At 38.2% G+C, this 18,612-nt stretch overlaps 1 protein-coding gene across 5 annotated transcripts in view; it reads left to right on the forward strand.

Moving 5' to 3' along the window:
• Positions 1-18,612, forward strand: part of TNNI3K (TNNI3 interacting kinase) — a 380,317-nt gene that overhangs the window by 150,350 nt on the left and 211,355 nt on the right. For all 5 annotated transcript variants that reach the window (XM_049879574.1, XM_049879578.1, XM_049879575.1 and 2 more), the window contains 4 exons: positions 6,185-6,329; positions 6,416-6,520; positions 10,814-10,908; positions 11,507-11,656. In XM_049879574.1, coding sequence (XP_049735531.1) covers positions 6,185-6,329; positions 6,416-6,520; positions 10,814-10,908; positions 11,507-11,656 — 495 coding nt within the window. The remainder of the gene's footprint in view (positions 1-6,184; positions 6,330-6,415; positions 6,521-10,813; positions 10,909-11,506; positions 11,657-18,612) is intronic.

Genomic DNA, 18,612 nt, shown 5'->3' on the forward strand with positions numbered 1-18,612 from the left:
ACTGAAAATCATGGCCCAGCCAAGCTGACACATAATCTTAACCATCACAGTATGCATATGTTTAAAATTTTAGAAAATTGCCAAGGAGTTTTCTAAAATATTTGTACTATTTTTAACTCCCACAAGCAATATATGAGAGTTCTAATTGCTCCCCACATCCTCACCAATATTTGATACTATATTACTATTATTTTTAATGGCTATGAAGAGGTTGAGTACAATCAGGTTAATAAAGGTTTATAGTAAAGGACTTTAGGTGCAGTTAATAGAATACAATTTCCCTTGAATTTTTATTTTCTAAATTATAAAAGAACTTTTGGAATATTGCTTATAAATAGAGTCTGGGGAGATTTTCTTCCTTACTCTTTCTTTTTTCCTCACAAATTATTTTTTGACACGAATTCACTCAGAGTTACATCTTGCCATTAAATTCTCTCAGGCATATCCAACATTCTTCCATTGACCCCCGAGAGACCTAATTAAGAGCCCAGCTGTAAGAGATGCTGGCCTTTGCAGCAGGAATGATGCACATTTCCAAAAGGACAAGGTTGTCAAACCTCTAAAGCCTCCAGTCAACTTGGTCCGAAATTCAGATTGATTTTCAAGTAATAAAGCTAATCATTGTTTTCATCTACTCATAAGGAAGGCACAAAGAGTCCAAGAGACAACAATGGTGAGGGGCTAAGACAGTTTCCATGTTATTTTGTATAATTTGAGAAACATAGTTTGTGTTGTTCTCTTCTCTATGCCATTATTATAAACAACCTGCGTTGTCAGGATGTAAGGATCACTGTTCCTTGGACCTTGTTTAAGCAGTCTCTTTCATTCTGTCAGTTTAGAATAGGCAGAGGTACACCTGTGTGAATCACTGAACACATAATTATGCTTTTGAAACTGCCTTGCTCTTCAAGGGGTCAGCCACCTCATCACTTTTTCCTTTTATTATCAATGCCAACCTCAACTTTTTTTTTTCTTTGCACAACTCCAAAGCTCGGTGGTGTCAAAATGAGTGTCATTTATGATCAGAATGTCTCCAGGATCAAAGGACTCTTCTGAAAGAGGCATTGAAATGTGCATTGCACCTGTATCTTCCCTATATACTAGCATCATATCATTTAATTTTAGCATTTTCTTTATGACTTATACAAGCACTGCATGCCTCCTACTCAATCATTTAAAAAATCAAAAGACAGCATGACTCAGAGTTTTAAGTATTTTTATTTCCTTCTAGTACATGCTTGATATTTAAGCTCCTTTTGCACTTCAACCAACTGCAAAGAATAAACCAGAAGATCTCTTGTGCCTGCTGGACACTACACAGGACTTATTGTCAGTTAGTTCATTTATTCCAAAATGCAGCTAAGCTTCCAAATGATTTATTTTAGATCTGGACCTTGCCTGTGGTAAATGAACACAGAGGGAGACTAAGTGAATGACCCTTAAAGGGGCGCAATTTGAAATCTGGTATTTACAGTATGTTTCCATGGTAACAGAATGTCACAAATGAAAATAAATTCAGGTTACAAAATTAGCCACTATGTAATTCTGGAAGCAGCCACTTCAATTCAGCATGTTTTGGAGGCTGACCTATTCAGTCATGTATGTTTTTAGTCTCTGGTCTTTGTACCTCTTAGGACAATGGAAAAGGAGAAATGCATTGCCTACAGAGACTGAAAAGGTCAAAATATCACTGCACTCCATAAGAAGAAGATAGTGGCACAATCCCCACACTTTTATCATTTTAATAAAGAAGATAGTGGAAAATTTAAATTCAGAATTTATTGATTTTTGTCATTTGAATGTTAAATATGATAATTCTTTCAAATAACAAAATCCTTTAGAATGGAACTAAAGATTACAGAAAGCCACAAAGAATTTCTAGTGCATGACCAATACAATGAAGTGTTCTTTTTTGTAAAATATAGCTTATTGGAGCTATTACACAGATTTTGTTACTGAAAGTTTATTTAAGACACATTTGGGAGCTATTTTAAAGAGACTCTGGGATCTTCTGACATTGCTAGGTTAATTTGGAGATTTTTATTTTATATTAAAGGTCAATAAGCAGAAATAAGAAAGCAGAAGCATCCACCCATCTATATAATCTTTCTTTTAAAAAACATTACTGAACACCTGCTCTCTTCCAAGTAGTGTATTGGGTACTAAATACTTTCCTGATAATGATTTACATGCATTCCATTGTTTGAAATCCTCCTTAGTTTAAATCTGTCAATACGATATTAAGTTAGAGCCAATAGAATATCATTCATATATTCAACTTCCCTGAGATAAAATAAAGATAATATATACTTTTTTCTGTCTTTGCAAATTGGTCCAAGACAAAACCCAGTAGATCACAAAGAATGAGGCAGAAACACTGGTATATTCACTTAAACTCTATGTCTGATCTCAGATTTCTCCTGATCTCTCTCTTTGTTTGTTATTTACATTTTCTTTGACCAGAAGACTTTCTAGGCCACTGCAGGTAATTTACCAAGTAAATAATCTACTTTGAAGTTTATTGATTCAACTGGAGAAGAATAACGTTGGATAGGGCCAGGGATGGCCAAAGGTAAATTGTGAATTAATGGAGGCTTGTGCTGCATTCTGCTTTACAATGTGCCCTCCTCACCTCAAGAGCTCTTATTCGACCCTCCAGATGCCCTGGACTCTGATTGTTCTCAAGCATTGACTCATGGTATTGACTTTTCCTGGCTTTCAACAGAATGTGAACAAAGGAAAAGTATCATAAAAAGGAAAATAATCAAAAGAACCAGGAACATTCTTCTGAAGGAAGGGGTGTCTGTCTGAGCCACTCATTAATAAAAAAAGATTCAAAGATTTATTTTTCAATAACATTCTTAGGAGGAAGGGCTCAGTGACTTTCTAAAAGATTTCCGTTTGGCTTAAGATCTTGTAGGACAATAATGAGAATGATTGTCTATAAAAATAGCAGCTACAAGGTCTAAATCAGTGTTCATAAAATGCTAAATGATGATCATAATAATCCAAAAACAAAACCCATTGCCGTCGAGTCGATTCTGACTCATAGCGACCCTATAGGACAGAGTAGAACTGCCCCATACGATTTCCAAGGAGTGTCTGGTGAATTTGAACTGCTGACCTTTGGTTAGCAGCCATTGCTCTTAACCACTAGGCCACCAGGGTTTCCAATTATTAATAAACTAGATGCATATTTTTAAATTAAATATTATCTTCCTTGCTTTTCCTTCCTAGCCTTCATTATTCTCTCTCTCTCTTTTTTTTTTTTTTCCTTCCATTTCCTTTCCTTCAATCTTTGGGTTCTACAGAAAATTTCTACTGTAGACACATACAAGAACGAGAATTAATGACATTTGTTAAGGGCTATTATTTTCTATTTTGAATACAACACTGTACCAATGGACAAAGTAATTCAAAAATTTAAAAAATGACTGTAGAGAAGTTGATCCAATTATTTTATTGGCAAAAGTTGAATTAAAACCACATCTGAACTTTAGCATCTTGGTGTTCAGTTATTACTTCAAGCCTGTACATACCTACTATTCAACTAGACTGTAAGTTATTTAAGGGTATGAACTTTATTCATTTATAGCTAATTGGCCTTAACACAGCAAATTTCTAGAAGGGAAATAATAAAAGGATAGAGTAACTTCTATTAAATGTCTAATACGTTGCAGGTTGCATGCTAGGTACTTCCGAAACACGATCTCCTTCAATCCTTTCAGTGTCCCTGGAGTTACCTTCACTACTACTGATAAGAAAATAGTATCTCCGGCTCTTAGTACAGTGCCTGGAGCACAGTGACTATGTAATACTTGTTGAGGAATATGTCTGTACCAGTCAAAATTTTTCTTTTTTTTTACTTGCAAGCATCAGAAACTAATTCCTTCTAATTTAAGCCTAAAAAGAATATATTAAACGATACTATGTAGCTTACATTATCGCCCCCAAGAAGGGTGGAAAACCATGTTTGGAATCTTCACAGTGAGAAACAACATACAAAATCATGCCTCAAAAGTGGTCTGAGAAGACACACTGCCACCCGCACCGGAAACACCCATCAACAACTGCACTTGCAATAACAGTGAATCTGTGGCTGGAGTTGCTACCCCTCCTACTAATGGAAATCGGGTGAAGCAACTGCCTCCTCTGCCACATTGCCAGTATTGATAGGGCCCTGGCTTTTGTGTCGTTAGTTGTGAAGTCAAAGTCTGCTGTGGTGTGTTGATTGGAAGAGCCTATCAATAGGTGTCCAAACTGTTGAGAGTGAAAGGGTCTTTATTAATAATTTTGCCAGGATAACAAGCCTAAACCAGGACATATGGTCACTAAACGAATAATTTCTTTAGTAAGGATCAGCATAAAGCTGGTTCTTCTGAGGCAGAGGTTAAAGATGTCCCAGATTTCCAACTTGTCCAAGCTGCTGTGCTACCCCGTAGTCTCTAACACCAACTACTTTCCCCCCCCGGCCCCAGCACCCTTCCTTCCCCTAGTGGCTTTGATAATTTGCTGCAGCATCTTCACAGAACTCACAAACTGTACTTATAGTTAGTAGCAGGCTACGACTTAGGATCAGAATCAACTTGAAAGTAATAGGCTACAACTCGGAAGACGGAATGCAGTTCATCAGTTAGGACAGTTTTCAACCAGGATGGTTTTCAACCAGGGTAGCTCTCTTGGCTCCTTTCTGTGGTGCTATCTGATCCGTTTCTCTGCTGTGCACAGCTCTCTGCCTTCGGCTGGTGCCACATTGCCTGGAGCCTGCAAGGCTCCAGAGGCTTCTTCTCTGCTGCTGGGACTTGCTGGGCCTCTGCCCTACTTGGGCAAGTGTTATAGCTCTTTTTGCTCCACTAACAAGTGCTCAGTGGCACCCTGCTCTATCAGCAAGCCTCCTGCCTGAAGGCACTCAACTCTCTCTTCTCTGTCTGTGGGCCAGTAAGCACCACCATAGCCATCTGCCGGTCGCATGGTTTCTGCCACAGGTGCTGCTGCTGCTATCTGGTGCTGTCATCTCGTGCTGTCTCCCACTATCTTCAGTGTTACATCTCTTGTCCCATATTACAGTTCTTTTAGGAAGTCCCCTCTTTCTCACTCTTGGTGCCTCCCTAAAAACATGTCAGGTTGCCTGTTTATAGATAAGCTCCTTATCAGTTTCAAGGCATGGCCCTCCCAACCGGGCCACAAATCGGCCAATTCCCTGCAAGTTCACCTCATGCTATTGGGTGGCTTTATACACCCTATTTGCATAGAAATTGGTCAATCCCTTTCAAGGGCATAGCCCAGCTGGCGGATCATTTTTGGCAGAATTATGAACTCAAGGCCAGAAATGCCATATATAAGAGAAAGCCATTGCACTGCAGTCACCCTATGCTAATCCTGTGCCCTAACTCCAAAGGGGGCTTGGAAAGCACATCTTCAGCTTCTGTAGCGGTAGGTGGTGTGAACTCTCACTAGCACTTGCGGTATAGAGAATTTCCCAAATGTAGGAAGAGATTATGAGGCCGGCTGGGCCAAGAGAAAGATAAATGCTCACTACTGAGTGAACAACTGGATAAATGTTAAGTGACCTGTGTAGGGTACCACGATAAGGTCTGCCTCACTCTTTAAAAAATAAATTTTTTCTATTTGTTTTACCACACTTGTATACTGTAGTATGATAGTTCTCAGGTAAAGGTACATATCAGAATCTCCTAAACAGTGTTATAAACATACAGGTGCCAGGTCTTACCCTTTTAACCTACTGAACCAATACGTCCGGGAATGGCACTCTGTCCAGAATCTATTTTTAACAACCTCCAAAGGAAAAAATCCATTTGAAAGGAGATAGTAGTGGAAATAAGGCCAGAAGTACAAAAAAAATAAAAAAAGGAAGCTTATTATTTTCCTGAAGTATTCCATTGTGCAAGGTAGATTCGATTAGATGCATTCCATAGAATTTATGGGAACTAGAAGAAAGTCTTTTTTTTTTTTTTTTTAGAAGAAATTCTGCTTAATGGGGTAATAAGCAATAGACTAGAATTATAACTTTTTTAATTGGTTGCACTTAATTTCCTTTATTGTTATCATTAGTTGGCAATTTCCGAGAGTCTCAGGCTCTTAGATAAGTCCCTGGCACTGCACACACGAAGGCTGAGAAACAGGATTCCAGATAACATACCTTTTCCTTTCTTGCTGATGACAGTGAATGCTCAGGATAATGAAGAGCATGTCCCACTCCATTTCTGTTCTCGCTTCGGACACCAAGATATAGTGAAGTACCTGCTCCAACACAATTTGGAAGTTCGGCCCCATGTTGTTAATATCTATGGAGACACCCCTTTGCATCTGTGAGTATTATGTATCATTTCTTAGGTCCTCAGGATACAGTGTGTATACCCTCTTATTATTAACAAAATATTTTCTTTAACTCTAGGGCATGCTACAATGGCAAATTTGAAGTTGCCAAGGAAATCATCCAAATGTCAGGAACAGAAAGTCTGACTAAGGAAAACATCTTCAGTGAAACAGCTTTTCACAGGTAAAAAAAAAAAAAAAAATTTAAGTGCAATAGTCAGTAAACTTGGCTGACACCCTACGGCGCCTGAAATTTTGTACATAAAGCTAGAACAAATAGTGGCAGATGTTGCCATCAGAGGGGGATAGCAGAAGGTGGGCAGGGGACAAGGAACCCAAGCTAGATGCCCAGAAGAAAAGGTGGAAGCAGATGCTACAGTAGTACAACAGATGGGGCAGGAGCCAGATGCTGTGTTCCTAGCAGCAGCCACAAAGACAGAGACCGATGTTGCCATGACAACAGGCATATCAACATCTGTAAGCATATTGCTTCTATTCCTTTTCACTTTGGGGAAAGCTGCCAAAAGGGGCAGTGCCCATAATCCTCCTCCAACAAGAATCTCATTACCGGAGCTCATCAGCACCAAATGTGATACTTTTTGCCTCACCACTTAAAGCTTACGTGCAAATGTGTTTACCTATCTAAGAAATCCGCCTGTTAGCCTGTGAATGCCTAGTCACGAAGGCCACTTAGACACCTAAGAGGGCGTTAGCTCCTTTCTAGGAATCCAGGAGCGCCTTTAACAGCGTGCACAAGAAAGGTACGCTGAAGGAGCAGCTGGGATTGAAAAAGTTGCACCCTCCCCACCCTCCAAATAAGGTTGCTAGTAGAGTCATAGCTCCCTAAGATGCCCAAAAGGAAGGTGGATATGACATTTAAAGCACTCAGTTTAAACATTTAGATGGTTACTGTTTTACCATAAAAACAAAAGCAAGTAATATGACTGTAGTAAATCTTGATTATAAGGCCATTCACCTACACATTACAGATTTCCAGGCTAGTCTGCAACCTCTGAAGAATGTATTTGATTGGGGCTAACATGTTGTTTACATAGATCAGTGAATAATAAAGATGAGGAGAGCCTTTTTTTTTTTTCATATTGAACTAAAATTAAGCTTGTATGTATACATTAGGCATCAACCTGTCAAATTTTACATTGATTTCTAGATTTATCTTAACAACCAAGTGAGTCAGCTAAAAGGTAGAAGAAGAAAACTAGCATTTAAGGAGTGGTGACTATACGCCAGCTGATTTGCATCCATTATCACATTTAATCCTTATAACCATTTTATGAAGCTGTATTTCCTACCTCTTTTTGCAGATGAGAAAATTGAAGTTAAGGGAACTAAGTAACTAGCCAAAATTTCTTATGGCTAGTAAATTGTGTAGTAAAATGCCTACCTAATTCCAAATCCTTTGCTTTTTACATTATCTTCATGTTCTAATACCAAAATATTTGGACTGTTTCTATACACTCAATAGCAGAATAGATGTGAGAACTCTCCAGATTACACCTTCAGTCAAAATGAATCATTGGTATCTGCCTCTGAAGGGGACAATTGGCAGAACAAATATGTATGGGTTGCTGTAATCCTCTTTCTCCATTACATCATGCCTGGTATGGCTGACACCTCAGGCTAATTTTCAAATCATTTTACTACTCTGTGCACATAAATTGGAACCAACCGTAATCAGAGGGTGACTGTCAGCTTCAAAAGATTATCTACACGAGAACATTTGTGAAGTTAAAAATACGTATCCAGTTGTGTTATTTTGTATAAGCTGGTAACTACTGGGAATAACATTAATATTTTTATTTCTACTCATTTGAAGTATATTTATAAAGAAACTTTCCTCCTACATGAGAAAGTCATCAACTACGAAATTTTCTGTTATGTATAATTCACAGTGCTTTGCACATAGTAAACATTCAATCCATTTCTGTTACTGTCTATAAACATATGTATGTATGTGTATATATATGTATATCTATATCTCTATATATGTATATACGTATATACACAGTAAAAGCTGTGAAAGCTGGAACCTGCGCAAGGCAGAAACCTGTCAGAAAATGAAAACTCAAATATTTTCTACTAATGGAGAGTGATAGAAAAGTGGTAAGAAGCACCCTGTCAAAGGTGGAAAACTTGTGAGACTCAGAGAAACAAGGCAGTCCTGTTGAGTTCTGCTTTCACAGGTTTCACTGTATGTATTATATATATATTTTTTTTTTTTTTTCAGAATGTCTTATTTCCTATAAGCAGTTGCTTAGGAAAGGAATAATAAGGCAATTTAGATATGGAACATTGAAAACAAAGTGTTATGAGTCCTATTTATAATGCAAATATTAATGTTGCTATGGGCTGTTAGGAGCCCTGATGTTGCAGTGGTTAAGAGCTTGGCTGCTTACCAAATGGTCAGCAGTTCGAATCCACCAGCCATTCCTTGGAAACCCTATGGGGCAATGCTACTCTGTCATATAGGGTCGCTATGAGTCAGAATCGGCTCAATGACAATAGGTTTGGGTTTGTTTTTTTTAATATATATATATATTTTTTAATATATATATATATTTTAATATATATATATATTTTTTTTTTTATATATAGGCTGTTAAGGAGATTGTGACATTTTATTCATTCGACTCATTTAGTTATTCAAGGAAGAGTTATTGAGGTTGTTGCCTTGTGATGGTCTTGGTAGAGATATTAAGATGACATGATCCCTTCCCTCCTTAAAGTAGCTCTAGCTGTAAGGTATCAAGGTAGACAGGTGTATTCGTTACCATAGTACAATGAGATAAGTGCTAAGGCCATCCCAGGAAGAAGAAATAACAAGGCTCCGTGAACTACCTCTTCATCTAGAACTGAGTCCCTATGCCCTTCCATTAACCATGATTTAGATGGGGCCTTGCCCAATGCTAGCTCTCTCCAGTCACCCATGGCATACCTCATACTTCCCTAGGGTTTGGAAGTAGAGTACTGCTAGTGAACAAGTGATAGCAAAAGAAGAGGTATGAGGGAAACTACAGGGAAAAATTATGAGAATTACTATTCAAAAATAAATAAATAAGAGCCCCAAACCCCAGCAGTCATTATTAGGCATGGTTTGTTGTTGTTTGTTGTCAGTCAAGTTAACTCCAACTAATGATGTCCCCAGGAAAAAAAAGAAGGAATCTTTGCCCAGTCCTGTGCCATTGTCACGATTATTGGTATGCTTGAGTCCATTGTTGTGGCCACTGTGTATTTTGAGTGCTTTCCAAACTAGGGGGCTCATCTTCCAGCACTACAGAACTGTATTTTGTTGTGATCCATAGGGTCATTGACTAATTTTCAAAAATAGATTATCAGGCCTTTTCTCCTAGTCTATTTTAATCATGAAGCTCCACTGAAATCTGTACACCATGAGTGACCTTCCTGGTATTTGAAATCCAGTGGCTTAGCTTCCAGCATGCTAGCAACACACAAGCAACCACAATATGACCAACTGACTGACGGGAAGTGGAGGCATGGTTTATCTTACACAAATCCTCTTTTTTCCCGTGTATCTTAGCTTTCCCAGTGAACAGTAGAAATTAGAACTTCAATTAACTGCTTTAACAAATGTAGTTGTAAAATTTACCTATAACAACATTTTCTTTGAATCTTGAATTATGTTACTTTTTCCACAAAAACTATTTCCCATTTGGAAAGAGCTGACAATCAATAGTACTCAACAGCTTGTAATGTGCTTCCATAGGCATTAATTCACTTGAAAATCCCAGTAACACTGTGTGGCAGGTAGAGAAAGTATTATTTGTTGTTATTTTATAAGTAGTAAAACTCAAAGAGCTCAAAGGACTTGTCTGAGGTCCCCTGGCTAGTACATGGCAGATCTGGTAGTTGAATCGGGATTTTGACTGGACACCCAGTGCTCCTTCAGTAAAAGGAAAGCTTTGAGATCTTACCTGGTAGTCAAGGAAATCTCAGGTGATACAGTGGATGGCTTTTTGGGGAATTATTTCAGACTATTATGAAAAAAAAAAAAATTTTTTTTTTTTTTTTATTATGACCTGTATTTGAATAAAGCTCTCAGGACCCTCCTGGAATCCCTCATTTGATTGTAATTCTTAGGTTCCGACAAGAAAACTTGATGAAACTCTTGCAATGTTTTCCCCCTTTTTATGAAAAAGAATTAATCTCATAGGAAATACTTGATAAGAAAATTGTAAACATTTTACCCAACTCCTTTCTTGAAGACCCTGATGTGTGAATCTATAGGGTTTAACTACTCTATAGGCACACTTTTATTTATTCTCTTAAGACAGAGTGTGCTTGCATTTTTCATTACCTCCTTCCCCTCTCTCCTTCCTTCTCTCTCACTTCTTCATCTTTTTGGCACTCTTGCATACATACCAGCATCTACTGTATGAATCGGGCAAATTCATCCCGGTGAATCAGTGTCTTCTATTTTCCTTATGTTATATTTTTGCAGTGCTTGTACCTATGGCAAGAGCATTGACCTGGTTAAATTTCTTCTTGATCAGAACGTCATAAGCATCAACCACCAAGGAAGGGATGGGCACACTGGTAAGACTGTGGTGAGAATACCACCAGCACCGGATGCATATCATTGCTCAAGAACAGTGATGTGTCAAGGGAGGAGGCATGGTGGAAGTGGTCAGTCCCAGTAGGGAGGGGAGTTTTATCAAATGACATCATTTAGAATTGATGATGCATGATGATAATAAAAAGCAGACCAACTTTTGGACTTTTGTTTAGTTTCATTATTGTTTTAAATTCTCTGCAATCAATGTATCCCCTTTGTAGTCACATCAGGGACAGACTGACCATATTGCCCTGCCCCCAAGAGAAATACCTGTTTAAAGTCTTTGTTCTTTTACTTGTGTAAATATACTAACATTTGTTCTTGATAATTGCAATGGATGTAGACATACTAGAAATTTTGCTGATGTAAAACAGTGTCTATATAGAGGATTGACTAATACAGAATATTTCTTTTAATAAAGTATTGTCTTATTTACTGAATAATGCAATTAATTCTTTATCAAAGAAATCAATCTTGCTTTATTTCTCTAGCAAAAATACTATTATGTGGTGATGGCTGTCTTTTGAAAGTTGGAGTTCGGTTTTCCTCTTTTTCTTTCTTTTGTTCTTTCTATTATAGGACTACACTCTGCTTGTTACCACGGTCACATTCGCCTGGTTCAGTTCTTACTGGATAATGGAGCTGATATGAATCTGGTAGCTTGTGATCCCAGCAGGTCTAGCGGTGAAAAAGATGAGCAGACGTGCTTGATGTGGGCTTATGAAAAAGGTGTATTTTTAATCATTGCATCTCTATAGTGATACATTGAACTGTGTGCATAGATTATGCCAATGCATCAATAATTTCTTTGCTTGCATGACTTGTATACTGCCACTTCCTCTGTAGATTGTATTTGAGTCTCTGGGGACTTGGATCAAATCATCCAATAGAACATCATTAGAGAAGGCAATTCCTGGCTGCACATGAGCTGAAGGCATTCTCTGTATTTGTACTTTGAAATGAGAATGAGCTGCCTTGTTTTTAGGTACTAAAGAAACAAAAATGATGATAGGTAATGATGAAAGGACACTTAGTTACTTTCTTAGAGTGGACTTAGAGCTATTCTTTATCTCTTATATGAAAAATTTTGATGTGGACTCAAATGAAAACAAACAAAATAAATACAAATAAAAAAGGAAATTTGTCTCACTGGGCTGACAATGCCTGTACTAGAAAAATGTAACCAAAAATTCCAAACCCATTGCTGTCAAGTCGATTCTGACTCACAATGACCCTATAGGACAGAGTAGAACTACCCCATAGGGTTTCCAAGGTTGTAATCTTTCCAGGGAAACCCTGGTGGCGTAGTGGTTAAGTGCTACAGCTGCTAACCAAAAGGTTGGCAGTTGGAATTCACCAGGCACTTCTTGGAAACTCTATGTGGCAGTTCTACTCTGTCCTATAGGGTAGCTATGAGTCGGAATCAACTCGACAGCAATGGGTTTGGTTTTTTGGTTTGTTAATCTTTCCAGACAAACACTGACACATCTTTTTCTCAAGGAGTAGCTGGTGGGTTCCATCTGCTCAATCTCTCAGTCAGCAGCTGAGTGTTTAACCATGGCACCACCAGGGCTCCTAGAAATGTAAAAAAACAATAGTTGGTGTTTAACTATATGCTTAACTGAGCTCTAAAGGGCAGGGGCCCAAGCTCTGGTGTGAGAACACCTGGGTTTAAATCAAGCCATGTGTATATATGTTTTTGACCTTAGCCAAATTACTTAATCTTTCTGAGCTTCAGCCTCTTAATCTGAAAGATGAGAATATTAAAAACTCCTACTTCACAAGATTGTAAAGATTAAATGAGAAAATATGTGTAGATTGCTTAGAACAATGGCTGGCACAAAATAAAAGTATCCAATAATTCCTATTTCAGTAGTGGCAGCAGTGCTAGTAGAAGTAGTTCAAAAATCAGGGTGATAAAAATTCTTCATTTTAAGAGAGAGAAGAGTAGAGATAGAAGGTGAAATAGGCATCTTGTCTCATCATTGTTATTAAGATATACCTCACACACACACACACACACACACACACACGAGTTCAGGTTTTTGGTGATATGGAATAGAACACATTGTCATTGAAATCGTAGACTAATACTGTAAAATATGCCAGGCTTTTAAGAAACATTTTAATTGTTTTAAATTTTGAAGGCCGTGTTGTCTTTTTAGGATGTTTGAAGCATGTAAAGAAATATTTTATCTTTAATGCTAGAATCACAGAAGACCATCCTGAAAAGGGCAATTACTGAAATGGAAGGTTTCTTAGCCTACCAAGTTGGTCTAAAAGGTTTTCTGCCTGAAGTGGGAAATGAAAGTTCATTAATGAAAGGAGAGATGAAGCTTGATGGATGAAAACAGAGAGCTGTTCTAACCATATAGACAAGGAGAAGGAAAAACATAGAGGTCTGAAACGGCTAGGGAAAAATCGTATGGGCGCTACTTTAATAGAGACAAGTGAATCACATATAGGCCCATTATATTTCTTTCAATTTAAATATTATATAAAAACACACACCCACACACATTTGCACATACTATCAGTGCACAACTCCATGAATTTTCACAAGCTGAGCATATGAGCATCCAGATGAAGAAACTGAACCTTGCTAGCACCTAGAAGCCCCACTTATATTCTCTTATAGACACTCTCCAAAAGTGTAACCACTGGCTTCTGGTGGCAGAAGCTAGTATTGCTTCGTTTTTCACTTTATATGATGGGAATGCTGTGGTATGTACTTTTTGCCCTTGGCTTCTTTTGTCCAACTGTTTGTAAGATTCATCCATATTGTTGCAGGTAGACATAGATTATTCTTATTGTTGTATAGTACGATGTTTTTGTGACTATAACACGATTTATCGATTTTACTGTTCATGGGCATTTTGGATAATTTTCAATTTGTGGCTATTAAGAATAGTGCTACTCACAATACAGGCGAGGTCAGCACAATTGGACTAAACCAAAAGCAAAGAAGTTTCCTGAATAAACTGAATGCTTCAAAGGCCAGCATAGCAGGGACAGGGGTCTGGGGACCATGGTTTCAGGTGACATCTAAGTCAATTGGCATAATAAAATCCATTAAAAAAACATTCTGCATCCCACTTTAAAGAGTGGCACCTGGGGTCTTAAACGCTAGCAAGCAGCCATCTAAGATGCATCGATTAGTCTCAACCCACCTGGATCAAAGGAGAATGAAGAACACCAAGGACACAAGGTGATTACGAGGCCAAGAGACAGAAAGAGCCACATGAACCAGGGACTACATCATCCTGAGACCAGAAGAACTAGATGGTGCCTGGCTACAACTGATGAGTGCGCTGACAGGGAACACAACAGAGAACCCCTGAGGGAGCAGGAGAGCAGTGGGATGCAGACTCCAAATTCTCATAAGACCAGACTTAATGGTCTGACTGAGACTAGAAGGACCCCGGTGGTCATGGCCCCCAGACCTTCTGTTGGCCCAGGACATGAACCATTCCTGAAGCCAACTCTTCAGTCAGACATGGATTGGACTGGACAATGGGTTAGAGAGGGATGCTGGTGAGGAGTGAGCTTCTTGGATCAGGTGGACACTTGAGACTATGTTGGCATCTCCTGCCTGGAGGGTGGAGGGGGTTAGTAGCTGGTGAAATGGACACCAAAAGAGAGAGTGGAGGGAGAGAGCGGGCTGTCTCATTAGCGGGAGAGTAATTGGGAGTGTGTAGCAAGGTGTATATGGATTTTTGAGTGAGAAACTGACTTGATTTGTAAACTTTCACTTAAAGCAAAATAAAAATTATTAAAAAAAAAGAATAGTGCTACTATCAACATTCCCAAACATGTCTTTTTATGGATATATGCACAAAGATATTCTATTTTATATTTTTAAAAAATCTAGGTAGTTACATATTTGAGTATCAAATCTTACATATTCTGAAGCCTCGGGAGGCCTTACTAAGTTCTACTTATCTAACACATTGCATTTATTCAGGTGATTCTCAGACAGCACCACTCAAGAAATTTGAGTTTCAAAACAAAACTGTTTATAAAGCATCGGTCTTCCGGAAGGCAGCTCAGAAATGGATGTTGCAGCTAGCTCTTCCCAGGGCTTCGCTTTGTTTGGTTTTAGTTGTTCGAGATGGGTAGTAGAAAACTGGTTTTTATTTTTGTTTATTTTCTTTTTGTGGAATTCTACACTTTATGAAACAATGAATCATTGTATAAGCTCCTAAGATTTCCTACCAAACAATAACAACAACAAAAATCCTTTAGCTTAGAGAATTTGCCCACTGGTCTCTGCAACATATGCCATATTTGTCACCCTTATTTGTTCAACTAATGTGCCAGGCATCAGAGTTGCATTTCATTATTACTATGAAGTTTAACAAATTGAATGTTAGCACCCAGGAGACAGATGGATGTTTTGCATATGTTCTAGGGCAAAGCAAGTCAAACTAACAAAATGAAATTTTTGCTATTTTCTCTTGCTAGAGAAATGTTGCATTGTTTTCATATGTTCGGAGAGGATTGAAATGGCTTTGTTACAATATTGTCAACAGTGCACAGTCCCTATTCTGTTTGAATAAAGAAATGTTTTCCTTTCTGCCTCAGAGAGGGAGTCACTAAATTAACTGATGTGACACACAAAGAGTTCTCCTGAGCAATTTGGAAATGGAGTTGAGGAACCACAAAAACTTCACTTGGAGTTCCGCTTTATAGAATAGAGACAATGTAGTAATGTCCCGACCATGGTTCATCGTGTATCTTATCCTGGATTGATAAATCAGCAGAGAACTTCATAACCAGGGCCAATCTATTTGCAAAAGAGTATTTTGGGTTGTGCCCAATTTGAATTGTTCATCTTAGTCTACGCTCTGAACAGAGGATAGTCTTTTTCAACAGTACCTTGACCATGGTTCTAAGCCAAATTTTTCACCTGATCCAAACTAAATTTTTAGCTGACCCCGTTTTAGCTATTCTCATGTAACACATTCAGGAGCAGTGTGAGGTTCAGAAAGAGCAGTCTACTCTCCTTTGAAAGCACTTTCAAGGAAAAAAGTTTGCTCGCCACAGCAGCTCCATGTGGAATCAGATATGAAGAATGCTTTCTATTTACATAGCCCTTTAACCTAAAAAGATCAAAATCAATCTTGGAAATAATTTTCCTGGTGACCTTGATTCTATATAGAATCCTATCGGTTAAGTTTCAATATTTCTCTGCCAGGCTGCCTAGACCTCCAATTTTACAGTATTTAGAGTGTTTCCCCACCCCATATATCCTCCTGACTCTTCTTTTCAACTATTCCATCTGAAAGTATAGCAATAGCTGTCTCATTCACTTGGATTTGTTCTGCCCTTTCCCTGGGGTACAAAGGACTTCTATGAATCAATTTAAATTGGCCAGAAGAAATAGCCAGCAGCCTGCTTATGTTCAAATCCTCTGCCCTAATCACCAGTATGGAAAACCCACTGAAAAGACCTCCACATAATCTTACATCCATTGCATTAAAGATGAAACTGCCGGATTGAAAAGATCTCAGCCAATTAGAATTGAACACATAGCTCAATAATATGTCTGGCAGTTGTATTTGAAAAGGCTGCCTTTGACAAAGAAAAGCGCTCCTTTATGTCAAGCTGTTTAGGGTCAGAAAATAACCCAAACTAGAAACAGAGCTAAAAACTTATTTGGTTCAGTACTGACACCAGTTAAAGTAATTTACCGAGGCTCCTATCTCAATATCTAATTACCCAGAATACAGTATTTGTATATAGCAGAACTACTCTAATTCACAGTGACAGGAAGCTGGAGTTAGAGAATTAGTGAGTAAGTGAGCAAAAACAATAAAAATTAAGGCTCCTGTGCCATGATATATACTTCGTTCATTCCTTTTGACAAGTGTAGTATGGTGTGAATTATTTATAGTAAATGTACTATAGTGTATTCTGTAAAAGTAATGAAGTCTTACAGTCATGAGTTTCTACTGTTTTCAGCCAATAGAAAGTAACTGAGGGATGAGGGTGGAGGAGGAGTGGGAGGAAGAAGAGTGAATCCGTTAAATGTTTTGATAAATTTTCACCAGTGGATTGTAAACTCCACCAGAAGATGCCCCATTGTATCCCCACTCACCTGGATCTCCATATCAACAGAACAGCCATGTGCCTGAACAGCCATATACAGGCCCAGCAGCACATCACATGGACAACCCTCAGAGACCTAGCCAACAAAAAAAACAAGCACAAAAAAATTATGAAGACAGTGAAAGGGTGTCCCCAGCTCAGGCTAAGGAAAGATCAGTGAAATGCACATAACTAACTGGTTCCGTCAAGACTGTGCACCCAGGCCTTACAGTCCAACCTTTTTCTGTGTCTGGCTAATATTTAAAACTAGAAAAGCTATTCCTAATCAACGTGGAGTGGAGAGTTTATTCACTGTCTGGTCTGCAGAAATTTGCAATCCGTATATAACCTGCCTGCTGTGGGAAGTGTATAGCATTTTGTAATAAATGGCCTGATGCTAATGTGTAAATGGCAAAATAAATAAAGAAGAAAAATGGATTGGAGTTTACAATCCTGTCTTCTATACTGAATCATAACCTATTTGGAGTTTAGTTACCTAGTTTAGTGAACCTAGTTTAGTGAGCTAGAGTGGTCTAGGAGTAAGGTAGAGGAAGGGTTAACCAAATAGTTGGCTAGCATTTCAAAGTCAGTCACTAACTCCATGTGTGACTTTGTGTATACTTCGTGTTTACTTACACTTTCTGTTAAAAATAAGTAAATAAAATAATAACAACTCTCATTAGAACTGAAAGAACTTTTGTTCTTGTAGGGAAGATAATATGTGAAATAATATTTTTGAATTATAATATCTATGCATGAAGGCATGTACATTAAAATGGCTAGTAGAAAAGAACTTACATTTATTAAGCATCTAATACATGATATATGGAGTCCCTGTGTTGTGGATTGAATCGTGTCCCCCCAAAACTTGTGTCAACTTGGCTAGTCCATGATTCCCAGTGTTGTGTGATTGTCCATCTGATATAATTTTCCTATGCGTTGTAAATCCTCCCTCTATGATGTTAATGAGGTGGGATTAGTGGCAGTTATGTTAATGAGGCAGGATTCAATCTATAAGATTACGTTATGTTTTAAATCAATCTCTTTTGAGATATAAAAGAGAAGTAAGCAGAGAGATGGGGGGACCTCATAGAAATAAGAGCCAAGAGACTAGCACATCCTTTGGACCTGGGGTCCTTGTGCTGAGAAGCTCCTTGACCAGGGAAGATTGATGACAAGGACCTTTCCCCAGAGCTGACAGAGAGAGGAAGCCTTCCCCTGGTGCTGGCACCCTGAATTCATACTTCTAGCCTCCTGGATTGTGAGAGAGTAAATGTCTCTTCATTAAAGCCATCCACTTGTGATATTTCTATTATAGCAGCACTAGATAACTAAGACACTCTGAGTGGTACAAATTGCTATTATGCTCAGCTGCTAACCAGAAGGTTAGAAGGTCAAGTCCACCCAGAATTGCCTCAGAAGAGAGTCCTGGCAATCTCTTCTGAAAAATCAGTCATTTAAAACCCTGTGGAGCACAGTTCTTCTCTGACACACATGGGGTCACCATGGGTCAGAAATAACAGCAACTTTTTTTTACATATATATGTGTGTATGTATACATATATATATAATGCATATGTAATAAGTCAAATGCT

This window comes from Elephas maximus, chromosome 3, assembly GCF_024166365.1.
Source record: "Elephas maximus indicus isolate mEleMax1 chromosome 3, mEleMax1 primary haplotype, whole genome shotgun sequence".
Lineage (NCBI taxonomy): Eukaryota > Metazoa > Chordata > Mammalia > Proboscidea > Elephantidae > Elephas > Elephas maximus.